This window comes from Cyrtonyx montezumae, unplaced genomic scaffold (genome assembly GCF_038088225.1).
Source record: "Cyrtonyx montezumae isolate F1298 unplaced genomic scaffold, pur_monq_1.0 scaffold_20, whole genome shotgun sequence".
NCBI lineage: Eukaryota > Metazoa > Chordata > Aves > Galliformes > Odontophoridae > Cyrtonyx > Cyrtonyx montezumae.
The window spans coordinates 4044093-4070761 of NW_027071937.1; the positions used below are offsets into that span (position 1 = coordinate 4044093).

Genomic DNA, 26669 nt, shown 5'->3' on the forward strand with positions numbered 1-26669 from the left:
GCCCTGGGGGTCTCTGTTTGCCCTGAGCTGGTGGGGGGAAGCGATGTGCTTCGCTGTCAGCCCCGTGCTGCTCCCCGGCCTCCCCCGGCCCTTCGCTGTTTGGCTGTATTATATATTCCCCACTAACCCAGTCCCGACCGGTGGCATCTTCCCGCAAAACATTTCAAACCTGTAACTTTTGTATTAAAGACGAATAAATACCAGTAACAAACCTGCCTAGCAGTCCCGTTCACAGTGCATGCAGCCGTCTGTGGATTAAAGTGACACTCCAATCCGCTCCTCGCGTTGGTGTGGCCTCGTGTTTTCTCACGTTCCCCATCCGGGTTTTCCTCTGCCCGTGGCCCTTTTTGCTGTATATGGCAGCACAGGGCCCCACAGGGGACATCCACTCCTGTCCCCCCCTGAGCACGGATGGGGGTGGGGGGCTCTGATTGCTGCTGCAGTCCAGCCCGCGTGCGGACATAAATATCCCCGGGGCGGCTGCTGGTGCTATTTCAGTCCTGGACGGGGTTCAAAATTCCTCTGGAAATAACGGAGGATGCCCAGACACCGACTGAGCGTGGGGGCTTTGGAGGAAGCGCCAGGCTGAGGAGGAGGAGGAGCGGATGAAAGCCGCGGGTGGGAAGGGGCCGTGGTGTGCACAGGACACGAAGGCTTTGGCTTGCATGCATTTTATTGAGGAGCAGAAGCAGTGAGGAGGAGGCGGTGCTGCACGTGGAGCTGCTACAGAAGCTGAAAGACGTGGGGCTGTGCCTTTGTGCATTGCTAATTCCCGGCGGGGGGGGGGTGCGTGTTGTGCAGTTACACACCCAGAGCCACGCGCTGTGGCCGTGCACGGTGCGGCTGCTGAGCCGTGCTGCTCTGCAGCCCCCAGTGGAGTCACTGAGCACCGCGGTGCAGGGCCTGATCCTGCACACGGCTGCTGGGCTCAGTGCTGGCATCGCCCCAGCGAATGGCACTGCTCTGTGCTCCGTGTCCAGGCGGCCCCGTCACCGGTACAGGGCCACGAGGACATAGACCACCCAAGTGAAGGAGGCGAACAGCCCCAGGAGGAGGCTGAGCAGCACCAGCGACTGCGTCTTCTTGGACGCCGCCTGGGCCTGGGCCACGTCCCCGCGGCCGAGCGCGGTGCGGGTCTGGCGTGGGGAGAAGGGGAGAGAGGTCAGCGGGGTCACGGTGCGGGGTTGGGGGCAGCGAGGGCTGAGCCGGGCCCGTCCTTACCTCGTGTGAGTAGAGGAGGGCGGCGAGCCCGGTGAACAGACAGCAGAACACCGTCACCAGCACCGACTCCACCAGGTAGTCCTTGGGCGGCCGTTGGGCGGCGGTTGGAGGCCCCGTCCCAGGCGGTCCCACGCACTGCAAGCACAGGGAGGGGGGGTCAGCGGCCGCGGGAGCCCCTGGAGGCCGAGGGGAGCGGGCCCGGCTACGTACAGCAGCGTAGGGCAGCGGCTGCGGTACAAAGGGCGGCGGATGGGGGTGGGGTCGGTGGGGAAAAGCCACCGGGAACAGCAGCTGCGCGCTCTTGGGGTCGGGCGGCGAGTAGGGCGGGGGGTCCCCCTCGAAAGCCGCATTGCTGACGGCCGCTGCCACCACCCGCGGCCCGGCCCCCGCCCCGGCCTCCATCCCCACGGCCTCCGTCCCTCCGGGCGGCCCCGACCCCGCGTTAATCATTGACCGATGGCATCCGGCGGTGGCAGGCGGGGATGGGGCGCGGGCAGCGGGCACAGAGCGGAGCTGCGATTTGGCACAGCCACAGCGGCCGTGACCGCGGCTGATCGGGCACAGACTGCGCTCCCTGCGCGTGGCTGGGCTGCGGCTGCATCGGCACAGCACAGATACGGGCTGTGTGTGTCTGAAGGGCAGCGGCACTGCGGCGCCCAGCGGTGCTGTGCAGGAGGTGGGTATATCGGCACCGGCTGCATCTGCTGCTGTGTCACTGCTAAATAAGTGCGTGGACACGTGTGTGTGTGCGTGCACACAAACAGCACATCCTGCACGCACACACACACGCACGCTCGTGGATCTGCCTGCATGGCGTCACGCAGCTGTGTGCACACCTTAGGGCTGCACGTTGCACGGCACTGTGCTCACAGACACACACCTCTTTGCACGCCACTACTGAGAAACGTCCACACGCGCACAGACACATACGGTATAGTTATAGTCCGTGCCAATGCACGGCCGCGCTCTGCGCACTCCGCGTGCCCCACGGGGCCGCGTCGCACCGACCCCGTCAAGCCCCGCCCCCATATAAGCCCCGCCCCTGTGGTAAGCCCCGCCCCTCGGTGCGGACTCCGCCCATTTAGGCCCCGCCGCACCGAACCCGCCCTGTCAGCCCCGCCCCCGTCACGTGCTTACCGCGCACTACATCTCCCAGCGCGCCCCGCGGCGGCGCCGCCCCGTCCGCGTCCGCCCGCTCCCGCCATGGCCTCCGCCGGCGGTGCGGAGCCCGAGCGGCCGCACCCGAAGCCGTTCCTCATCGGCGTCAGCGGCGGCACCGCCAGCGGGAAGGTGAGAGCGGCTGGAGGGCTCAGGGCGCGGGGCCGGGTCTGCTTTGGTTTGGTTTGGCGGTGCCGCGCGCTCAGCCGCCGCCTTCAGTCCACAGTGTGCGAGAAGATCATGGAGCTGCTGGGGCAGAACGAGGTGGAGCGGCGGCAGCGCAAAGTGCTGATCCTGAGCCAGGACAGCTTCTACAAGGTGCTGACGGCCGAGCAGCAGGCCAAGGCGCTGAAGGGGCAGTACAACTTCGACCACCCGGGTACGGCGCGTCCTCGTAGATTGATTCCCCGGCCCCCGGCGATCCCCCTTCTCGCCGTGACCGCGCTGCGTTCCTCTCGTGCCCCTCCCTTTTGCAGACGCGTTTGATAACGATTTGATGCGCGCGACCCTCAGAAACATCGTGGAGGGGAAGACGGTCGAGGTGCCCACCTACGACTTCGTGACCCATTCGAGGTACGCGGGGTTGGGTGCCGCCGGGCGGGGAGGGGCCGAGCTGTGCGGGACCGCGCGGTGCTGTCCCCGGGCAGGCTGCCGGACACCGCCGTGGTGTACCCCGCGGACGTGGTGCTCTTCGAGGGGATCCTGGTGTTTTACAACCAGGACATCCGGGACATGTTCCACCTGCGGCTCTTTGTGGACACGGACTCCGACGTGCGGCTGTCCCGCAGAGGTACGCTGCTGCCACGCGCGTTGCTCCGCCCCTTTCCCGTGCCCGTGCCCGCGGTAGGACTCAGGGCTTTTATTTGTGTCTTCTCGGTGCAGTTCTGCGTGATATGAAGCGTGGGAGGGACCTGGAGCAGATCCTCACGCAGTACACCACGTTTGTGAAGCCCGCCTTCGAGGAGTTCTGCTTGCCGGTACCGAGCGCTGCGCTGCGGTGGAGGGAGCAGGGCTGCGTGGGGATGAGCTGAGCTGTGGGTGCTGTGGGGCTGGCAACAGCCTCTGGTGTTTGTATGTTGTGAGTGAGCCCCACGCGGCACCCTCTGCCTCTCCTGTGCAATCAGTGCAGGCTGTGATGAGCTGGAGGGCCCTCTGCTCGTGAGCACTGAGGAGCACACGCTTCTTATGCTTTCTCAGTGCTGTGGCTGCAGCAGTATGGGTCCCTGGGACAGCAGAGAACCTCGGAGGAAGACCAGCATAGAGTCTGCTCGTGATGCTGTGCAACACAAGAGCAGTTTAGGTGCTCGTGTGATGGGATTCATTTGTAGAAAGCATTTGCGAGCGATATCCCATATGGAGATAAAATATGCTGTCCTAGAACAGAGCAATGCTGGGGTTTTTAAAAGCACTCGTGAACACTCCTGAATTTGCCATTGTTGTAAGCAGGGGGAAAGAAAAAAGCTCTGGGAATGGCAGGAATCACAAGCATGTTGTCAGAGCAGGAAGGAATTCACGTTTGCAGGTGCTCAGCAGAGATTTAGCAGTGGCTTGTGGAATGCTGATTAGATCCAGCTCTTAAGGACCAGACCTCAGCCTTGATGCAGACAGCCTGTCTGAAAGCACTGTGCTCCTCTGAAGTGCAAAAGTGAGCAAGAGATGTCCCCATCACAGACAGCTTTACCACACCAGAGCATAACACTTGCTTCATCTTCGTGCTCAGATGTCTGACTCTGGTAAGAACAGGACAGGCTTCCCCCATTAACGTCTCCACCACCATTGCTGTTTTGCAGACAAAGAAGTATGCAGATGTGATCATCCCCCGAGGAGTTGACAACATGGGTAAAAGGGAGTTCAGTTCTCTGCCTGCTTTCTCTGGGGAGACCACTTGTGGGGTTGGGAAGGCAGAGCTCGTGGCAGCCAGCACCTTGCTGGCACGCTTCTGAGTGTGCTGTTCTGTTGGAGGGCTGCAGGGGAGGGAGCTGCTCAGGGCCTGGCTGGGGTTATCAGCTGCTCGGTCTGTAACAAGCAGATTGTAGATGCAAAACAGGACACTGAGTTTAAAGCTGATGGTGCAGAGGGCTGGCGTAGCTTTGTGTGATAAAACTTGACTCGGATAGGGCTGTGTGCTCCACATATGGTAGCTCAGCCAAGGAAGCTTACGTGTATCTTGTGCTTCCCACTCCTCTCTCTGCAGTGGCTATAAACCTCATAGTCCAGCACATTCAAGACATCCTCAATGGAGACATCTGCAAGTGGCAGCGAGGGGCAGTGAACGGACACGGTCGGACCTACAAGCGCCCGTTCTCTGAGCAAGCAGAGAGCAGCAGTGTGCTGGCTGCTGGCAAGCGGTCCCACCTGGAGTCCAGCAGCCGTCCACACTAACCCGGGTCTGAAGGATTTGCCTCTGGTTCAGACCAACACTGCGGACAACTTTGGGAAAGAAAGACTGCAACAACATGAGCGGTGAAGTGCCCTTTAAATCATCACAGCAGCGGAGGCGATAGTGGTGCGAAACCTCTCACAGAAAGGGTTGGACTATGGCCCCTCTCCCCTCCAAAACCCTCCCTTCCTCCCTAAGATGTCTGAATCTGTACTATTACTCAGTGAGCTCATTTAAGGCAGTTCTGCTTGCCTTCTTAATTTTCCAAATGGAATCTTAATGCTGAAGTCTATCCTGAAAGTAACCAGGCATTTAGAGACCCCATTTCCCTGATGATGACACTTAGCAGCAAGGTTCACTGCCTGAACAGTCTCTTTTTCCAAGAGGCTCCTGCTCTGTTAATTTCAACAAGCAGGTACAGTTCTTACTCTTCTCCCACCCTGCTTGGACTGTTATGTTCTCACATTGCTCTGGCCAACCTCCTTGGCACCCTGTAGCAGCTTGTGGGGGCAGGAACACAACCTTACGAGCACAACCATAAAGGAATCTCTCCCCCAAGTTAGAGAGAAGTCTGGCACAAATGGGAACTTACTCTTCATTGAGGGGGGCAGGCCCAAGTAGTATGGTACTTGTTCCTGTGAAGGAATTGCACCTTGCTGTGCTGTGTGCAGAGAAGGCTTCTATTTTTGTACCCAAACAGTGTTTCCTTTACCACAGTTAGCTGAATGTGTGAGCTCCAACTGGATTGAGTTGCTCATGGAAATGGAAACCTGACCTTGTCAGTGGTAGTGTCTTTTAGGGCATTTCTGTACTGCTGGCTGCAGATTCTGCTGGGCAGAATCCATCTACTTCCAGAGCTGAGTGGTAAAACTAAAAAGGGGAAAGCTGTGAATTGCAAGACCCTCCTTGTGCTGCCACAAACAGCTAGCTAAAAGTTGTTTTGCCATCAGCCAGGGTCACGGTGACTAAATGGATGAATGTTCTGATTTTCTAACAAAAAAAACCAACAGACTAGAGGCTGGAAGTACAAACAGTGACATCCCAATTTCTGCCATTTATCCCATGTAACATGTAACTTCAGCAACATAAAGTTTCAGGCAAAGAACGCAAAATGAAATTGGGCCTTTGAAAATGTCCTTGTTATATCCTTCTTAAGTCTGTAATTACAGAGTAATTTTAAGAATGGGGTGGGGGGAAATGTAATTCAGAGGGACTTTTTGATATTTTATGATTGATTTTTTTTCTAAACTTAAATCTGGCTGTGTTGGTTATGGGTGTGCTACTTTGGCTAATAAAGATGTGAACAAACAATGAACAGAAACAACCATTTTATAGAAAAGGCTTTTCTGTCTACTGCACCAACACCAAGAAATGCTTCTTGAGATGCTCTTACAATCAACAGTTCTTTCTCACCTTGTTTAAACTGTTTCAGTGCTGTAATGGCTGAGCTTCAGAGAAAAAAAAAACAAGAAATGTAGTCTGTGCATCATATCATTGTCATCAGTGGACATGAGGAAAGGTTTGTTATCTACTACTGAGCACTGTTCTTCAACATTACGTTTCTGTAAGTCAGACTGATGGGAGTGTAAGATACTGCACTGAAACACTAGCTGAAAGTGCAGCTTTAAGGAGGAGTAACACAGTAACTAAATCCTACTTTGAATGACTGTAGTGTTTGATCATATCTTCTTCATGGGGAGAAGATGAAGGCAGCCCAGAATAGCATTTGTTAGGGCAGAAAGGAATACCACAGTAAAAAGCATCCTGGTCTGTTTAGGACTGGTGTTCTTGGTCAGCTCTGATCTCCTGGCTGCTGCAGCCACTAAATAAATAAATCAGCTGTGGCAGAAATACTGTGTCCCTTAGTGACTGCTCGTAGAGAGCTAGTAGACATTCCCAGTGAAAAACCCCAGTCCTTAACTCACACCTTCTGCCACCCTGTGAATTTCCCTGCTGCTGCAAAGTCAGGGCACAGGCCAAGTTACCCACAATGTTTTTAACCTGAACTGGTGTGTACAGGTCAGAGCAGGCTTCCTTGACCCCACGATTCCTTCAACTCGTGCTGCAGCTCTGTCAATACAATACAGCTGTTGCTGGTAGCAGGCTCATTAAAACATTCAATAACACTACCAGTAAACCCTCAGCTTTTCATGAGAGGTGTGCTGCCTTCTTTTACCTGCAGTGAGGCTGTCAGTGTCACTGTTTTCGGATGAGGATGTTCCAGCTGTCCTTCCAGCGCAAGGCCTTGAGCTCAGCCACAGACAGGGGCTCCCCATAGCTCACAGGGCTGAATGTGTGATACACAAGGTACACTGAGGAGAACCAGGCTACGATCAGCGCGCTGAACATGCTCTGGGGAAGCAGAGATCTGGGACAAGAGAGGGAAAGAGCAGTCAGATTACATCGGTGCTAGCCAACACCCCATCCAAAACAAAGAGTAATTGTGGTTTATCCTTTCCAAAGGAAAATGCCACTGTTGGGAAAAAACACTGCCTTCCTGCAGCAGCTTGCCAAGGTCCCAACCCTGGAGAAAAGAACTGTGTCACTTGTCTACCAGAAAAAAACTACATACCTGCAGAGATGATCGCTGAGATGCTGTAATACAATGGGAATCAGGAGAATCTGAAATGTGAGGGCAGGCAAGTAGTGGTACAGGAAAAGTGTCTTCTCCATCAGGAAGAAGGGCAGGTAATTCACAATCCAGCCTCCAACACAGATCTGCCCAGCTGACACCCACAGCTGCCATGCATCTGCAGGAGACAGGAGAACATCTCTGACCCTGTAAATTTAAGTCTCTCAAAGGTCAGGGCTTGTTTGAAATAAACTTCTCTCCACACAGCCACTATCTATTTCTATTTTAAGTAAGTCTCTCACAAAAAGTCTGAGTACAAATCAAATCTGCTGCCTGGAGGTGTCTTAACACTGAGAGAATAACTCAAGCACTGTGCTGGCTCCTATACAGCTTGGAGAGGTCATAGTCACATGGCAATGACCAAAATCTTTGCGTGCCACAAGGAAAAATGTCAGGGTTAGGGGACAGGAAAAGGTGCTAAAATAATCAAGCATACAGCTAAGTACAGCTTTGGGTCCATTAAAGTATAATAGACCAAGAGATACCCACAATAGATTCCCCAATGGAATCAGACCTTCGGGAATATCATAAATCGTTCTCCTCCGTCGAACCAAGTACCACAGGGACAGACACACGTAGACCACAGCAGCAATGTTAGCTGAAGCCCAGGTGAGAACATTCCCAAGGAGATGGATCTGGGCCTGCAAGACAGAAAATGGCCTGAGCCAGAAGCAGGAACACACTGCAGTTCTTTTAGGTAAGTTAAAATTAATCAATATTTTATATACTTGCTAAATTAAATGTCATAGTGTGCATGGCTGGTAATGTGAACTTTTTCTTATTAGAAAGCTGACAATAAACTTTAAGACTCTTTTGTTATGTAAGGCATTTAGAAGATGCTATTGGAGATCAGCTCATCTTCTGAATGGGAACTATAAACCTGCAGTTTTTCTTAAAAAAAAAAAAAAAAAAAAGAAAGAAAGAAAGAAAAAAAATCCTCAAGAAAAAGCTGCTTGCTTTGAAATGTTAGAAATTCGTAAGACAGTAAGAATCCATTCTAGACCAGCAACTTGGACAGAACTACAACCCTGCTCTCACTCAGACATGTCAGAACTGAAGCCTTTCCTCCCCAGGTTCACATTTACTCCCCCTGTGCTACTCACACCAGAGGTTGGGTGTAGCCAGTATGCAATATTTGTGTCCATTGTGATCCAGTCAAGAGCAGAGGAGCTGTACTTATGTTCTGTGTCTTCATTTTTCAATGTGAGTATCTTCCACTAGAAAAACAAAGCAAGCAGAAGGCTTTCAGAATGAGAGCAGATAGCAGGCAGAGATGAGCAGCTTCAGATGGGAGATGTTAAGTTCTCAACCTAAGCGTGGAGAAAGACTGTTCATATCTCAGACCAGACTGGATATCTATCAATAAAACGGTTTTATTTGTTCTTATATAATGCACTTTTCTGAGTGAAATTCAGAAATATCACTCAGGGGCATCGACACTGCAGACAAAACAACAATGCAGTTCAGTTTCAGAGAACCTCTGCATGCCTGACTGCTCTTCTTCCTCTCTTTTTACACCATCACTTGGGCACTCATCATTCAGTAGCACAGCTGTGCTGTCATCTAATGCCTAAAAAAGCATTCAGATTTTTTCTCCACCAAAAAAGCCAAGCTACACTATCAGCATGGAAAAAACAACAAATTCTCAGTCTCAGAGATGGCTGAGATTGTTTGGTTCCTGCTCTGCAATGGAAGAAAGGATGAAAGAAATACATTTACCTGCAGTTCTGTGAACTTTGCCATGAAGCTTAGGTTTTTACTTATATCCATCCGTGTGGGAGAGTGCAGTTCCACTTCCCTCTCTTTTTGCTCTTGGCCTGGAAGAAGACACCACTTTTTAGAAACAATAACAACATAACAGCCAGAAACCCACAAAGGGAGGGCCTGTATCACACACCCCTGGCTCCTCAGACTCCAGGAAGCCCTTCAACACTGTGCAGTCCAATTATATGAGCTCTCTGAGATCTGTAAGGATTCTGACACTGTGGTAGAACTAAAGCTCACAGAAAAACTGCCCAAACCCACTACTTGGGCTGAGTGCAGCAAGGACGTCGCGGTGTCAGTGACCCTGGGAACACACCCACTCCATCCCTTCCACCAGTGTCCGATGGGAAGCTCCCCCAGTCACAGAACTATGCTCAGGGAAGATGGCTGAGACATACTTTTCCCATATCTGTGCTCCTCCACATTCCACACCATGCTCTGGTGGTAGCCTTTGGACAGCTTCTCTCCAACCACTTCCAGCTGCCGGTATCCCCACTCGGGTAAAGATGCTCCGCTGAGCTGAAAGTGAAAGTGCAACTCACAGCCCTGCTACTTCGAACCTCAGGCTGGAAGCTCCTAAGCCTGACTGTACAGACAATCACAGCAAGGGCCTGCTATAAAGTACAGGACGAGTCACCATGCAACACATCTGAGCAGATGCTACAGCCATAACGTCAGCGATTCTGGCAAACTTTGTGAGCGGATCCTCCACTATTCCATCTGCTGTCACACACTGAGCACAGACTCAACATCGAAGGCTCATTTGTGTACAGTGGTCATAATTTTCTGAGAAGCAGGACAGCTCTGCACGCTGGAAAGAACGAAGCAACCACCTGAGGCACACGCCACCACACTGAGCAAGTTCACTGTTCCCTTGAATTAATTTATGTTTGTTTCATGTAGTTTAGGCATTGTGGAACAAAGAGATCAGTATTCTATGAGCTTCTGAGAGCTGCATGGAGGAAAAACTGCAGGCAAATAAACATAAATCCATTTACCTTTAGCACTGCAGAGGTGTTCACGTGAACAAACCTCACTTCTGACAGAATGGTCTTCCACACATCCGTGTCAGACTCCCGATTTACAATTTCCTGCAGTGGTGAGATGTCTTTTGATTGGCATTTTGTCTCAGCTACTTCTGGTGGAAAATGATGAGCTCCTCCCTTCCCTTTGACTACTCACCACTCTCCAGAGATTCTGTGCTGGCATGGAAATGTTATAATCTATATAGCAGGAAACTTCTTGGGAGTGGGGGCTAAGAGGGGCAGCAACATCATGCCTGTAAGATAAAGTAAGCATTCACAGATCCTCTAATACCATTTCCTAAATTCAAATAAAAACATACCCATAAAGGTACTGGATTGGCTTAGTTAAAAAGCAAATAACCCATGTAAAAAGACTACACTGTTTACTCTGAAAGAGAACACTACCCACCACCAAGAGCTGCCAGCAGCAGCCACAGAGGAAGCCAATACAGACAACTGCTAGAGAACAAGCACTGCTTGTGACAAACAGGGACACTGTTCACTTGGTTTTCCAAAACTGAACAAATCGGGTTTGGAAGGAACGCAGCAAAAACCCAGAATGCAGAATGCCCCCCCTTCCTAATCAGAGCAATATTCCAGCACTGGCTGACTCCCTTTCAGAAGCAGCCAGGAGGCCACTTTCATACTGCAGTCTTTGCAGAACAGCCAAGAATCCATGGCAATGAGCCATGGCACACTGCATTCTCCAACACATCCTCCTAGCTCTCTGAGTGCGCCCTTCACACAGGTGAAGACAGCGGAGGCAGCAGATGGCTTTAGGCTAACTGTCACCCAAAACTCTGCCTGAGTATTCTGGAGAAGAGGCAGGGAAGGGTGAGCCCTCACCAAGAGGGCTAGGCATTTAGGAATCTGTGAATGATCCTAGCCCCACCATTTTGGGAATCAATCGGTTTCTAGTGCAACTGAGACACAGAAAAGCAGGATGAGCCAGAGATCCCAGCAGAGCAAAGGATGAGGAAAGGACTCACGTGTTGAGGTACCGAGTGGTGATGCCATGGACCAGCTGCACGATGTGCCCGTGCCTGACAGGACGGGGTGGGTTACTCACCACCAGCTGCTGCCTGGTGGAGTGACACATGAGAAGAAGTGGTCACATTCTTTTTTCTGAATTAAGCAAGCTTGTCACGAGCTAACTGTTAGGTCAAGATACCACAGTAAGGACAGATATCTAGGCATTAAGACAGGAAAACCAAGTAATCCATAGGACACACCAGAATGGAAGGAAAGCTCATCAAGGCAAAGGCAAATTAAGGGCAGAATGACTCAGGGGATTGGCAATGGGATGCCAACACCTCAGCCATTAAGTCAGTGGTCTGAATTCGGGTCAGCCAGGAACAAATTCAGATTATTCCCACACCACAGCTGTTTGGTGGCTTATGTGAAACGTAAGTGCTTCAGAGAAGTCTGGCAGGCGTTGTTACTACAACTGATGTCACTTTTAGCAGGATCATAACAGAGATCAGTGGCTATCATTTCCATCACAGAGACCAAACTCTTATCTTTTGGACTGGGCTAACACACGTTTTGGCAAGGAGGAACTCTGCAGCTCACCCAGCTGCTGCCTGTACTTTGCTGTTCTAGAGCAGAACTTCACATCTTTCAGGGCACTTTGAGGAAATTTAAGTAGATCCTGGGTTATCTGCTGTTCTCACGATTCTGTTAAGAGTCCCCACTTGAAAGCTTTGCACTGTGGACAAACTTTCCCAGTGCAGATATGACTTATAACAGCACACGGTCCTTTGGCTAGGACTGTTTATGCAGTTCCCAGAGCAACCTAAGAAACCTACAAAAGCAACTTTTTGATCAGTATGCAACAATATCGCACAAGAGGTTTCAGAGGCAGAACTGTGAAAACAAAGAGTCCCTGCCCTTCACTGACAGCTGAATGGCAAAACGCTTTAGCACAAACCAAGCCCTCTCACACTCAGACACCCACTTGGAATCCCTCCTCATATGGCAGATTCTGCAGCTCATCCCACGCTTTCAGTACAAAGAAATACTCATTCTGTAGAAATGATTTCTACTGCCTTCTGGGACCCATTCAACTTTGATAGAACTCATCAAAACACTCTAAATGCCACAGCTCACACACTTCAAAAGGCAGAACTCCACTTTCACGCAAAGCACCTGAACAGTTCCCATCAGTCTCATAACCCTTTAAAGTTCCCCTTGTGCATAGCACAACCCACAAATTGGGCAGATGCAGTTCAGACAGAATTTTTAAGTCCTCAGTAATGCTCCTACCACGTTGAGGAGCATGGTGCAAGCAGCCACTTTTACCAGCTCTGCAGCTGAAATTACGTGCTCATGATCACACGTGGCCTCTATATCAAAGTCATGCCTGAAGCAGCTTGGTATTCAGATCTCCTGCATACTCACATTCCAGGATCTTTGACAATCCACCAGTTGTTCACATCCTTAAAGGGATAACAGGTCACCTGTTGCTGATGGGAACTACCTCGGCCATTCTCATACCTTTACAGAAGTGTAAAAAAAACCAAAACAGAACAGGTGTGTAACTGGACATTTCTGTGCCCCACAGTCAATACCACACAAAGCAGCACCAGATCACTGGCTCCGTTCCTATGCAGCACACAGAATCCATGCATTTGCACTGTTCTCAGAAGGCTTAATGAAGAAACTGCCAGGACCCAAACTGATTTAGAACCAGAGCATACCTAACCATACAGAACCAGATTCCTCACCTGATGGGATAAGTATTTGTGTGAGAATGGAGCCAACACTGCATGGGCTTGCCCAGCACGTTCCGCAGAGTAATCTGAGAGCCATAGGCCACCTCTAAGGGCTGGCCCTGAGTGATTCGAGCCAGCCCACCCTGAAAAACATAATGATAGGATAAGTGGGAATGAATAGAAACAACCTAGAGGCTGTTTAAATTCTACTGAGAGTCACTTTTCACTTTAACACAGCAGTACCTTAGCATAACACCTTCTCATCTGATGTTATCTACAAGAACCAAACCTTGCACCACTTTCAGCAGAAAGCAAATACACCCAGGCCTGTATTGGGATCTTAAGGAATATCCGTTGCTGTTTCATGCTACTTCAATAGGCAGACTAAGTACTTTTCTACAGAAGCTCATCTTGCATTTTAAACTTATACTTAAGAACTCAATTAAGGGTTCAGTACTGTAACACCCAGTGCAGTTTCCTGTAGGAAGGGACAGATCTTCAGCTTAAGAGCAATGCCTTGGTTCTCTGGGAGAAAAGCTTTTATCTGCTATTGGATTTCAGTCCTCAGTTTTTCAACTTAAATCCATACTACAGCAGCAAAGTTGTAAAGTGACATAAAGGGAACGAATATGTGGGATCCAAGGAACAAGAACACAGACCTTTCTTCTAACAGTGATCATAAGAAACATTTCCTCCCCTTCTCCTCCATGAAACAAATCTGTTTCACAACCACATTTCCCTTACCTCTAGGCTGGCTTGGAAAGCACTTGTCATAATCTGGTCATGAGGCCCAGAGCGATACAGCAAAGTCAAGTGAACATAGAAGAAGGACAGGTACATGGCCACTGGGATGATGAGGAGGGTCAGTACCCTAGCTAGGAAATGGCACAGCAAGGAAACCTGGACAAACACAGAGAACTCACCAGTTTCATGCTCCAAGTGTTAAAAATCCTAAAAATATCAGCACACTTGCTGACAAACAAGCTTTGTTTGCTCTTTTTTGAGTTTCCCCAATCATCCTCACTCATCACTAACTTTGAGGACAGCTGGATAATCTCCACTGAAAATCTGAACTGGAGCCAGCAGGAGTTATGTGAAACACTACGATTCTGAGCCACAAATCACCATGACACAGATAAGAGCAGAAAAGCCAGTCAGACTCAAATGCTTTTCTTAAACTTAACTCCATATTCCCCAGTAACTGAGCTGAATAGCCACTCTAAGACATGAGGGTTTGCAGACTACAACAAGAAATGCTAGTGTAAAAAACACCTAGAGCCAGCATCATTATCTGTGGGCTTGCAAGGCTCCCAGGTGTCCCCTGTTCTGCTAAGTTATATGTGATATATCTTGCATGTTGCACCACCTACATTTGACAAGCTCCGGTCTCCTAACATGTGCCAGAAGTGGAGTCCTGCAATGGCCAAGAGCAGCATATAGGTAAACAGGCCCATGTATTTCACTCTGAAAAGAGAATGCACAAAAACTGAAAAGGGTTGAGGACTACACAAACCTATAGCCATTATCTAGTGCATGATGTAAATGTTCAAGCTCTCTTGAATCCAGTGTATTTGATTCCAAGGGCTTAGGTTTGTGACTAGTTTGGTACAACAACATAAATAAGCTTCAAGGCATTATAACACTTGATGATGTCATTTGTTTGCTCATTACATTAAATAACTGCAGCGACAAGGACAGTGAACCCTCCAGATAACAAGGTGGCACATCACAAAGCAAAGGGTCCCTAAATTCAGACTTATTGAAGCCTGAGGTGATGAGGAGGGAGAGATGAAATGCTGATGCTATTGTGTAACATAAGGCCATCTCCACAAAGCACCTATCTCACTCTGGACCCTCTAATGCTCAGCAGTGCCCACTCAGAGCTGACATCCTCTCTATACCAACAGTCTAACTCATAAAAAATCGTGAAGGTATCTGCTCAGAACAGCACCAAGAACAAGTCATGAAAATCTGAAGCACCATTGATACTTCAGATGACAGGTGGGAGTGTCAGCTCACTTACAACACAGACCAATATACCATCACTTACCCAACAGCACAAGAACAAGCTACTCCAGTCAACAGAAGCCAAAACCACCACTTTCCAGAGAAGGAACTTAAATAAAAGGACAAGGAAACAATGTTATGGTGACATCTGAGCACATTCTTAGCAACCTGAATTCAGAACAGATCTGCTATTCCTTATCCTACTCAGAGGTATCTCATTCTGAACCTCCAAAACCACAAACTCTGATCCACAGGATGTTCTCAGATGTACCTCCCTGTTTCCTGAAAAACAACACCAAACACTAACTCCCTCCTGATGCTAACAGAAAAGAAATGCATTAAGTCACTTGCTTGGCTCAGTTTGCAGATGATTTTACTTTATTCAAGATTATTTCAGTTTATCCTCCGCAAGGATCAGAGCATGTGTGAAGTCACAAGAAAAGAGACAAAGATCCCTAGATTCAGTGACTGTAAATGGTAACAAGGGAGCAGTAATGATGTATTTATCATCTGTGTTTCCGTGTATGGAAGGAAAAGTTTCTAAAAAAAAAAAGGTGGACAAAGAAGTGCTCCAAGGGGACTTTGAGTTTATCATCAAATAAAAAGACAACCTTAGTACCAGTTAAAATAGTGTTTAACTCTGCTCAGAAGATTAAACTGTTGGGGCAGCTGTATGAGGTGAGTTACAGAAAACTGAAGTGACTTTAAGAAAAATAAACATATAGTCTATAAGAGAGTCAACCTGCAGAAGGATGTGAGACAATTCAGCTTTACCTGTGCCTCTGCAAATTGTAGAACTTCAGGTAGGACAAGACTGAGAGTAGGATAAAAAAAATCAGAATGGATTCCAGAAGCATGAACCTTGACTGAGTGATCAGAGAGTTCTCTGCCAGAAAAGAGACAGACACAAAATCAGAAAAGCACCTCAGACAGTAACACCATTACTGAGCAGAAGGACCTGCCTGCCCCTTTCTGGAGAGTCAATTCACATGCAGTCCTACTGGCTACAGTATGGAGGAGCTGGGTTTAAAGGAACAAAACCTTTCCAGCATGAGGAAAATATATGGCCAGCATCTCTACAGACAAAAACAATCAGCAGTCTGTCAAACAGCAGAGAAAGCCCCCATGTTTGCCTACAAGAGGCAAAGAAAATCAGTGCTAGGAGACCCAGACAGGTAACATTAAGTCAAGGCAGTGCACCTTCTACGTGCTTTACAATTTCAAAAGCAGAAGATTGTTCTCTCCCTGTATGAGAACAGGGCCCAGGGGAACAAACTTACCTAAGAGAATCAGAAGAGCAGCTCCAAGTGCAGCACAGTGGGAGAACTGCAGCTCTACCAAAATCTGGTATGCTAATGGGATGCAGAGAGCACCAGCCAGTGCTGGCAGGAGCCGCAAGGACCAAACAGGAACGTTCATGCTGTATTCTGAAATCAGAGAGAACAGTTACACACAAAGACATGGAAGATACTCACTGCAGATAAGGCAGATCGATACAGAACTCCTTACAACCACAGCTACGTTCAATGAGTTGCTGAATTTCATTCCTGCTTTCAGTACCTTACTGGGAGGCTTGTATTGCTTAAACTGCTTTTAACTGATTTTAAAAGTTTGTGTTACAGAAACATAATATCTTAAATTTCCATTAAAGAAGATTTAGTTCAGAGGAGAACTGAAGGTGTCTGAACATTTTTTCCACTAGTCAGGCAAAAGGAATGTCAGCTGCTGAAATATGACCTTTTTCCCAAAAGAATGAAACAGTGAAAATCATTTTTTACCAGCTCCAATCCTGTTCCATAAGAAGTTTCCATCAAATCCTCCTAGGTAACCTACAACATAAGCAACAATTCAGAACTTCCAGCATCAAATCAAGTTCAAAAACTGGTGCTAAAGTGGTCCTGGAACCATTTCTCAAATACACAGCATCTCTATGCATGCAAGCCCTCTTTCCCAAAAGGATCCTCTTTTGTACTGTTTTACCTGCAGCAGTGCTTCATAACATGCAGAGGTACAAAGAATATAAAATGGGAACAATAGATTCTCAGTGACAAAGTTACACATGTATTTAATCTCTCCTTCCCACACAGACATTTCTCTGCTGTGCATTTCCCAGCTACAGAATAGAACTTAGGCCTCAGTCTGTTTGCTGCCTACTATTTCTAGTCAGCAGCTCTCATCTTACTTTCCCCTTTATCCAAAAAATTGCATAACAGTGAAGGAACAGATACATGGCTCTGTCACTTCCCCAGTCCTCAGGTAACAGTCCTGTACCAATGCTAAACACAGGAAATACCAATTCTGTCCACATCAGAATCTCTCAGTTGCCTTAGGCTTTTCCCCATGACAGGATCTGACAACTGACTTCTAACCAGCACTTCTCTCTTCCAAAGCAACAGGCAATAGACATTGTTCAGTTTCAGGAGGCATCCTACCTCCCAAAGCTAGCAGCATATGGCCAAGTGGGGGGCCACTGTCATCCACAAAGAAGATTCTCTTCATGTAGAGGGAAACAAATTGCCCATAATAAACTTCATCAAAACTGAAACACAAGAGATACAAACATGGGTTTAATTACAAGTACTCTGCTGGATACAGAAAGAAACACTGACAGATTGGCAGAAGGTTAACAATACAACACAGCATGGCAGTTTTGGCCCACTTATCTTCCACTCCAGGGTTCTACTAGGAAGACACTCTGCTCTTTCATCCCCTTATTCTAACCTGGAAATGCTTAAAAAACAGAAGTCCACGTCGTTCTAGTAGGAAATAAACCGTTCTACTCACACAACAGCACGTGGATAGGAAAGCCCCCATAGACGGCTTATCAATCCCATGACAGTCAGTGCCACAAGGTTGACATTTATCTCTGCAGTGACCACAACTGGGTTCTTCAGAAATCCCAACATCCTGTCAAAGGTCTGTCCAAGCCTTCAAGAACAGAGAAGCACAGCAATCGCCATTTTGCTCAAAATCTGGTTGTTTGCTGAAGATTTGAGAGCAAGCATGCACTGCTACTTCTGCAGTAGTTCATGGTAACTACCTGCTGTTCTCATTTCAGTATTTGTGTGTTCTCTGCTGTAGCTACAGTGGTAACTCTGAGAATGGTGTTACTAAACCACCTTCTGCCCACGCACGTTTAACTTTTCACTTGCCCTACATGCGTGTAGGTCTCTGTCCTCAGTAGTAAGACGGAATCATAGAATAGCTTGGGCTGGAAGGGACCTCAAAGATCATCTTGTTCCAGCCTCCCTGCTGTGGGTAGGGCTGCCACCCACTAAATCAGGCACTAGATCAGGCTGCCCAGGGCCCCATCCAGCCCGACCCTGAACACCCCCAGGGATGGGACAGCCACAACTTCTCTGGGCAGCCTGTGACAGCACCTCACCATCCTCAGTGAAAAAGTTCCCCGACATCTATCTAAATGCCTCTTTGTGCTAAACAAAGCTCCTATCCCAAAATGACGCTGCTGATAGGCAAATCACATGTTCAAACACACAAAAAAAAGAAGGGCTACTTCCCTGCAAACTGCGTGTATTTGCTCATGGGGTGGCCCCACAAACATCCCTTAAAAGCTAGGTACTGGAAACACAAGTGATGTAGGACTGCAGCGCAGCCTATTGGGGGAGTGCTGCAGAATGCAGGACTGAACTTTCTCTAAGCAGAACTGATAGAGGCAAAGCATGCTGGCAGGAAATACCAGGGAATTGGTGTTGCAGCTCCTCACCTCAGTATCACTGAAAGCTACTGAAATAAATTCTTTCACGTGGCTTTGATCAGGGGTGAGCAAAGCAGGATGAGAGCACATCACCACCACCAAACGCAGTGCCACCGTCCTTGTTTCTTGCTACCTACAAAACACAAGTACCATTCAGCTACACGCTGCCCTGGGAGCCCAAAGAGCACTACAATAGGGAAACAAATCCCATTCTCCCTGCAGCATAAGCAGGCTCCAAACCTCAGGCAAGAGTACGGCCCCTCGCCTTGTTCATATACTTCCCAGAGCCCTATAGAGGTGAACTGAACCACCACACCTCAGCCTTGCACTTTCAGCTGTGAGCCTTAGGAGGGGCAGCAGGGTGCTGAATGTCCCTCACCACCCTCACCCTGTTTCCCTCTTGAGATTTATAGGGAGTGGAAGGGCCCACAGCTTCTACCCCCACCCTGGCTCCATCCCCAGCCCCGGAGCTTTTTGGGACCAACACAGCACTCCCATCCCGAGCCTCCCCATCTGCAAGGGACCTCGCGGCCGCTCTGCGCGCTCCGAGGTGAGGTAGGACCACCACTCCCTCAACACCAGGCCTCGTGTCCCTGCCCCGAGGGAACCAAGCCTTGCGTCCCCACCCCCTCGAGCCTTACAGAGCTGCGAGCAGCGGGCCCTAGGCGACCCCGACCTGAAGAGACCGCAGCCGGAAGTGCCTCTGCCCGCCGCGAGACACGCCGGAAATGGCGTCAGACGCAGAGCGCAGAGGGCGGGGCAGCGGGTCGTCATAGCAACCCCTCCTCCCCCCTCCCCGCGGCGGCCTCGAACGCACGGAAGAACCGAACGGGCCGAGAGAACGTTTGAGAAAAGCATCATCTGCTTTATTTTTTGCGAGTTTTTTTGTCGGTTTTTTTTTAATTATTTAAATAAGGAGAATTCTTTCATATGGAAAGAGCTAATACAATCACATATTTGAAAGGAGAAACAATAGGTACTGAAATGAGGAAAAAGGGCAATAAAGAGTGTGCCGCAACTGGCCTGGTGATGCCACGATTCGAGGTCAGGTCCGAGGAAGAGTTTCCAAAAAATATTAACAGGTTGCACGTTACACAATTATCCATCGTCTGCCCTTTCAAATATCTGGTCTACATGGAAAGACAAAGAAAGGAAAGGCCAAAAAAAAAAAAAAAGTACTATACAGGTCACGAGGTTAGCGGGGAAAAAACAAACTATACACGTCATGAGGTTCAGAGCCCCCTTGAGAAACAATGAATGTGATCCAGAGGCAGAGGGAGGGCTGCAGCCCCCAGGGCACGGACCTGTGGAAACCAAGGGGGTGTTCTGTGGCCACGGGGATCACCCGGTGGTCTACGGGGGGAAAAAAATCAACAGCTCGAAGCCAACCCACTGCTGCTGCCTCTTCCCAGCCTGCTCCAGCACAACACCTGTCTGATGGGCCACCCGAGTATGCCTGTTGTGAAGTGATCTTTATTTACAGGTGCATCTGTCTTTAAAAGAAACTGAGCTGCTGGACATCAAAAATAACCCACAGTACAAGGATTAGCCCATGCCTAACTAAGTTAGAAACAAAATAGAGGTCAGCAGAATGCAGCAAAATATCAGCATGCAGTGAATGCAGCAGCCTGCCAGAATGTGAGACAGCAAAAAAAGCTAAGCTCATTGTTTTAGTACACATCCATGAATACACAGGAACCACAGGGCACCTTGCAGCTACACAGCATTCTTGCAAGGAAGCTGTTCAGTGTGTCTGCACAAACACAAACACACGTGGAGTTCAATGGGCTGCAACACATTCAGATTGGCTGACTACTGCACAGCTGTCACGTGGCAGAGCCAAGAGTGGATTGGGAAAGATCAACAATACCTGTTTCACCAGTGACTGTGCTGCTTCCACCTGTTATCTGAAAACACACTGCAGCTTTATTTTTTTTTCATTGTGGGCTAAAACCAGACTGAGCTGGAAAGGAAAGCAGCACCAAATGCAGCTGGCTAGGCTGTGACGCTGCACACAGAGCTGGTTCACAAGTGTGACAGACTTGCAGCTGTACAAAACACAGCACAGTCAGCCTCTGAACACTTCTGCCTCAACCATTTTTGCTGAAAATACAGATCCCTCCCACCGCACACCGCATCCTTCCAGCAGAAGGTGCCTACTATTTAGTAGCAGAATTCCAGTCGAAATGAGAGCAAAATGAAAGCAACTTGCAAAGAAATATATCACTAGGGCCCTACTGTTCAGCAGCAGAGACAGTAAACTGAAGTATCCCCTTTTAAACATCAGCATTTCACACACTGCCATTCTCTATCTCCCAAGATGAATTTTTTACCAACATTCAGCACCTCTGGCCTGTCTGCACCTTGAGAATCAGAGACACTGCTTCTGACTCAGGAGCACTGCTGTAACCTTGTACTAGCTTTAAACAAACAAACACAAATATATGCTGGAGAAGGATATTGCACCTTAGAAACTTGGGCTCTAAAACCACGTTCCATCACACAAAATTCCATTAAGTGGAAGAGTGTCTTGTCAACTGCTGCTGACAGTCACACAAAGGAGAGGAATGGAATGAAGCTTACATGCATTTCTTGGCCTTTCCTACACAGAATAATTCAGACATAATATATAAATAGAGCAGTGAAACAATTACTTTTTCACCTAGACCTACAACATCAAATATGTATAAATAAATTCTAGTGTTTTATTCTGTTGGGGGAAGGATGGGAGAGGTTAGAAGAGAAAGAAGGGTGACCTTTTTTTAACAGGAAGTATTGTAGTTCTGATGGCATTTACACCAGAGGGACTGCACTATGTTGCATATAGCAATAACCCAATTTCTCCAACACATCTGGCCCTTTAAGAGTCAAACAGGTGGGAGGAAAGAGGTTAGTTCTTTGTAATGTTTAAGTAGTGTTATAAGGACAGGAAAGACATGAGAAGAAGGGAGCCTGGGTTGAGTATCTTTAGCCATTACAGTTAGGCTCTGGGCTGACATTAGCAGGGCCAGCTGGGCAGGAGGAGAATAAAAAACGAAAAAAACAATTCTGTTGTTCGTGATATTCCATGGAAGAAAATAAAAAGTGTGGTGGGATGACTTACTGGTGGAAAATCTTTGGAAAATGTTGGGAGCAGGACTAGCAGGTGAGGAAGCAAGTCTGGGAGTTGTCTGAAGCTTGGGGAAATATCTGTCGCTTAATCTCAAACCCTGTACTTTGAAGGGGGATGGCTAGAGGATGGCTGGCACACTCTGCTCTGAAGTTAAAAAAAAAAACAACCATAAAACATGAGAAATAAAAGAGCTCTTATTCTTCTTAAAAGTACCATCCTATTCCCTTTCCCTTCATGTTCTCTGCCACGGCCAATGGGGAATCCTATGGAAAAGGTACATTACTATGTCTAAGTTAGTTTAGGTTTCTAAACTCTTTTTAAAGCTACTGTATAAAATTCTTATTTATACCTAGCTTAAAATTTCATAATGCATCCCTAGAAAGTTATGAAGAATATTTCCCATAAAGGGGAAAAAAAAAAGCACACAAACAAGAACACCTTCCAGATCCCTTCCCAAATACATTCTTTGTTCAAAATATCTTTTCTTTGGAACCACCAACAAATGACTTGCTGCCATCTAACAGATGTGGACAGCACAGCCAGTTAGCAAGCTATCATCTACTATGGAAATGAATCTCTTTCCCTCACTTCAGAGTGACCAGCCTACTTTACATTTTTGAAGAGCTAAACAACACAAACCAAGTTAGCTGGAAGTAGCTGAATTTACTTATGACTACTGTCAGCTGAAGGACTCCAAGAACTTTCAGGAACTTGCAAGTCCGTTCTAAAATCTACATACACACACACGCACACACACACACAACCAAAAAATCAAACAACCAAAAAGATAAAAACCCAACCCACTCCCACTGGGACCCTCCTTTCATATACCATCAAATAAATACTGGTGAGGAGTGTAAGGTTGCGACACAGTATACACACTATATGCTATTACATCAAAACTAAAGAGAACCATTTGCTGTTCATCTGTGGAAGGAGATGGAAAGGATGATTCCAAACAGACTCTGAATCCATGCGCTTCCAATAGAAAAAAGGAGGTTCTAAGTGTGCTAAAAAGGCTGCCTTGCAGAGGAGCTCCCTTACTGATGTGTTTCTAAGCAAATATTACAAGAGGCCATGAGAGGAACAGAAGACCTAGGGAAAAGGGAGAAGAACAAAGCTTAGGAGAGCAGCCCCAAGGGATAAGCACAATATAGAACAAGTCTTGGGAGACAAGGAATTAGAGCAGCCAAAGTAGGGAGCATAAGAGAGCATCACAACTACAAAAAGTAGTCCAAACAAACCCGTTGGCTCTAGCCAACTCTTCTGACCCATGTGTGGTGAGGAGATTTCTCTTAAGATTTTACATTTTGCAAGTCCATGATTTACATTTTCCTGCGTGTTTGGCAGTCACTAAAGAAATCTCAAACCTACAAAAACTAAAACACCTTAAGATCCAGAGGAGCCTGCAACAGAAGTTTGATGCATTTTTCCTTAAAACGAAAATGCCACATTTTGTTGTGCACGAGGCACCCCAAAGCTACAGTTAACATGGTGCAACTTTCAAGATTAATGCACTGATCTACTATATACTTTAGTACACATTTATTCTAATGCAAGCACTGCTTCTAGCTTAAAAATAGTGAAAAATTAATGAACGCTATGAGCGTACTGTGGTTGTTTGCTTTGCTTTTACTCAATCTGAAAGGCTAAATTATCTGGGGAAAATATACTCAATCAAACTCAATTTAGAGGAGTACTGATTCTCAGCACTGCACAGAACTACATACAAAAATCAGGAGGAGTTCTGTAGGGGCATAATTTTAGTCAATGGGACTTCTGTTGTGGAAGGAATAAGGAAAGCAGAAAGAAGGGAAAAAAAAAGAAGTGAGAGAACATATAAAAGTTCTGCTATAAACAAGGATATAGCTTTTTTCTCTGTAAAAACCTCAGCTGCCTTTAAAATGAAAAACCTCTAACTAACCCCCTCTCCTTCAGTTGCCATTCTGCTGAGACAGAAGTAGGGAAGGAGAAGGACGGGCTTTGCCAAGTGAGCTATCACAGCTACCTGTGTGGATGGGGCATGGGGTGGAAAAAAAAAGGCGTAAGCCACTTAAAAGTCACATGGTTGGTTTGTTTCAAAAGCAAGCAGAGCAATGTCATATCCACTGTTTCAAACTGCTTTGCTAGGAGAGGGACTTGAACGGTGTCACTGTAGTCGGTCAGTGTGGAGCAGGTGTAAGTCTGGTGAGATTTTCACGAGATCCAGTGGGGTTCAGTCTCAGCTGTAGGGTCTGTCAGCCAGCAGGACCAGCTGTGCATCAGTGGTGCTCCTAGGCTTTGCTTTCCTCCACTTTTACTGCCTGAGGTTTGATCGCTCCTGTGCGCACTGGTTTCATCTGGCTTGTGGAGGCTGCTTCTTGCAGCTTTACTGCTCCCAGATTGGCTTTATTTTCATCCACCCGTTGCTTTGCCTTTTGATATACAGAAAAGGAAGCATTAGAAAAAAAACCTACAACCATCATTCACACAAAACATCAAATGTGCTCCAAGTGCAGCCATTTCCTATGTTCTGCCACCCTATGCTATCCTAAAACACACAAAGAATCTCAAGTACCCCCAAAAATTTAACATAAGCACCATATGACTTCCAATCCTCTAACTTATGAACTTATGAACTTATGAACTTCTCCTGAGCTCCAATCACCCAGCATTACTCAGTCTCAATACAGCACCCACCTGGTCCCCTCTCTTGCCTTCCCTGAAAGGAAAATAACTTACACATATAGCTTTACTACGCTGTCACCCTCTCAAGTACAAGGAACAAAGGTGATACTGCAGAAGCACAGACACTACTGGGTCAGAGCACTGACATACACTACCTGCTGCACATAGTGTCCTTGCACAGAGCCCATACTAACTGCTGGTCCAGATGGCTTCCCATTTGGGCTGGCAGAGCTAGGCCTGGAAATCGAAGAGTCGACAACATTCATGGAGTAAATTCTACAATGGAACAAGAACCTTATTCATGTGTGAAAGAAAAAAAACCAGCAGAAAGCAGCAGTAGACAGAGCATGAGTCTGAACCCATGAACTACCCAACCCAAAAGAAAACATATGAATTGCTTAGAAGAAAAAAAAAGTAATTGAAAGTCTCGAAGAGTCTTAGAGACCTGAAGGTTTGGAACATTTACATATTACTGCCTCTCATCTTGAGAAGATGAGACCATGCTGGAACTAAAACATTCACTCAATGATGCTCATTTTCTACCTAAACAAGAAACACACACAAACAGAATTCCAATTTGCCTTTATGATGTTGAAAACAAGTTCACACAACTCCCACAAGTGCTAAAGACCGCACCAGAGACACACTAGTCCCTAACCAAGAATGAAAGCCATTATCATACATTTTGGTACAAGCATTTGGACTATACTAAGTATATTCTACACATGAAAACCCGAGTGGATCTTATACAGGGATAACATACAAGCACCATGTCACTACAAATGGGGAATGCTACTTCCTCCTCACTCAGATTACAGAGGCCAAATTCTGCAAGCATTTACCTGTATGCATGTGGTGATGGTACAGACCCTCCGGAGGACATATTCTGTTTACCATCGGAAAAATGAAACCCTTTCATTTCCATCTGGGAAGACTACAGAGAAAAATAAACAAGAGGATATATCATTTCTGCTTTCAGAGAAAGTCTGTTATAATATGAACACTTAAGCTAAACTTCTGCCCTTCTATCCATGAGCCCATTAAAAGAAGAAACATTTTTCAGATGAAGAAAACTAGGATTTGAAGTGAAAAGAACTGCTTGTATTAAACAAACAAGCCAGTAGCACCAGCAAATACTAAACCTGGAAGTTAACTGCTGTACTCTTTCAACCCTAGAATAGACAAACTTATAATACAAATCCATCAAACCAGACATGACATTAATATACCTACTCAAATGGACAAGCTTCACAACAGTGTGAAATATCTGGGCAGTATTCCAACTGTGTCTGGAGCTCACCACCCCTCAAGCACTCTGGGGAAACCTGTGTAAACATGTAATAAAACTGGAGACTCCAAACTGGATCAAGGCAGGATATGGATCCCTGGAAACAGAATGATGGCCAGCAGCAAAACCTGAAAGACTGCTGGCCTGTGCTTTGGAGACGAGAAGAAAACGGCTCCTTTATTTTAACACCAGTATTTGCCTTTGATATTTAAGGACTCCCAACAAGCTAGTCTTCTCTCCATTAACAAGCAAAATCAAGGGGGAAAACTTCAGTTAATCCTCACCTCCCTGCTGGCAGCAAGAACTGAAGGTTGTGATCCAGGAGGAAGAATTCTTCGGGGAGCTCCTACAGACAGGTTTTGCCCCTGAGGAAGCTGGATGGATTGTGGCAGAATCAGGGGCTGCTGGCCAGAGCCATAGCGGGGCAGCGGGAGCTGGGAGCCAGGCACAGGCATGGTTAGCTGTGTGATAAGGACATGTAGGTTACTTTTAAGTAGTAGTAGTGTTTACTGCGTTGGGTTGAGATGCTCTCTCCTAATATCCTGAAAGCAAAGTATTGCTATAAACAATGTCAAAAATAGTGCAGTCTGGCACTGGCTAAATGCAAATTAATGTATCAGAGGAGATTTCACACCAAAAGGCATGTGCTGGCAGCACTGCTGACACTCTGCCAGATGGGTTTTTAAACACAGCATCAGTTTAACGTAACTGCACTAAGGGCTTTCCTCGTCAGTGCAGTTATGCTCCTTAACATAGAACCTTCATTCAGTTTTTCAGCCTTCCTCCTCATCTCTGCATGTACAATTTTTCTCTTCATCCAACAGCAGTATCAGACACTCCATTTGCAGACTTAATACCTGAGCCACAAAGTCTGCTCTACTTTCACACCGAAGTATTTTGGGGAGTTGAACTCTGGAGAAAGCAGTGGTTACCTCTCTATCTTCTGCAATGAATTTCAAATTGATTATGCTAATAATTAAAGAGGA

The 26669-nt window shown here is 47.4% G+C and overlaps 4 protein-coding genes across 21 annotated transcripts in view; 1 reads left to right on the forward strand and 3 right to left on the reverse strand.

Annotated features, from left to right (window-relative positions):
• Positions 1-1676, reverse strand: part of PRRT1B (proline rich transmembrane protein 1B) — a 77673-nt gene extending 75997 nt beyond the window's left edge. The window contains exons 1-2 of the mRNA XM_065737502.1: positions 1222-1676; positions 960-1136 (exon numbers count right to left, since the gene is read on the reverse strand). Of these exons, the coding sequence (XP_065593574.1) occupies positions 990-1136; positions 1222-1671 (597 nt within the window). The 5' untranslated portion in view covers positions 1672-1676 and the 3' untranslated portion in view covers positions 960-989. The remainder of the gene's footprint in view (positions 1-959; positions 1137-1221) is intronic.
• Positions 1677-2418: 742 nt separating this feature from the next.
• On the forward strand, positions 2419-5323 carry UCK1 (uridine-cytidine kinase 1). The gene is made up of 7 exons (XM_065737396.1): positions 2419-2511; positions 2599-2758; positions 2856-2952; positions 3027-3169; positions 3262-3356; positions 4170-4218; positions 4574-5323. Exons 1-7 carry the CDS (start codon positions 2425-2427, stop codon positions 4759-4761), a joined length of 819 nt encoding a protein of 272 aa, XP_065593468.1. The 5' UTR covers positions 2419-2424; the 3' UTR covers positions 4762-5323.
• Positions 5324-6523: 1200 nt separating this feature from the next.
• Positions 6524-23032, reverse strand: POMT1 (protein O-mannosyltransferase 1). 3 transcript variants are annotated; one of them, XM_065737452.1, is made up of 22 exons: positions 22973-23032; positions 18626-18749; positions 17686-17829; positions 17334-17440; positions 16680-16730; positions 16182-16328; positions 15676-15787; positions 14945-15010; positions 14265-14358; positions 13639-13794; positions 12907-13037; positions 12581-12676; positions 11170-11262; positions 10338-10434; positions 10154-10246; positions 9554-9674; positions 9111-9208; positions 8495-8608; positions 7906-8032; positions 7332-7509; positions 6936-7127; positions 6524-6829 (listed from the first exon to the last, which is right to left on the reverse strand). In XM_065737452.1, exons 3-21 carry the CDS (start codon positions 17805-17807, stop codon positions 6956-6958), a joined length of 2175 nt encoding a protein of 724 aa, XP_065593524.1. In that variant the 5' UTR covers positions 17808-17829; positions 18626-18749; positions 22973-23032; the 3' UTR covers positions 6524-6829; positions 6936-6955. The 3 variants fall into 3 exon arrangements, with proteins under 3 accessions (XP_065593524.1, XP_065593523.1, XP_065593525.1); XM_065737451.1 differs by lacking the exon at positions 6524-6829 and having other exon boundaries at positions 6911-7127; XM_065737453.1 differs by lacking the exons at positions 6524-6829; positions 14265-14358; positions 16680-16730; ... (2 more) ...; positions 18626-18749; positions 22973-23032 and having other exon boundaries at positions 6911-7127; positions 16182-16432.
• Positions 22372-26669, reverse strand: part of PRRC2B (proline rich coiled-coil 2B) — a 43533-nt gene continuing 39235 nt past the window's right edge. For 11 of the 16 annotated variants that reach the window (XM_065737413.1, XM_065737410.1, XM_065737411.1 and 8 more), the window contains 4 exons: positions 25968-26144; positions 25238-25329; positions 24551-24671; positions 22372-24142 (listed from right to left, as the gene is read on the reverse strand). In XM_065737413.1, coding sequence (XP_065593485.1) covers positions 24002-24142; positions 24551-24671; positions 25238-25329; positions 25968-26144 — 531 coding nt within the window. In that variant the 3' untranslated portion in view covers positions 22372-24001. Of the gene's footprint in view, positions 24143-24550; positions 24672-25237; positions 25330-25628; positions 25721-25967; positions 26145-26669 lie in introns of those variants that run through there. The other 5 variants (XM_065737418.1, XM_065737421.1, XM_065737419.1 and 2 more) reach the window with 3 other exon arrangements.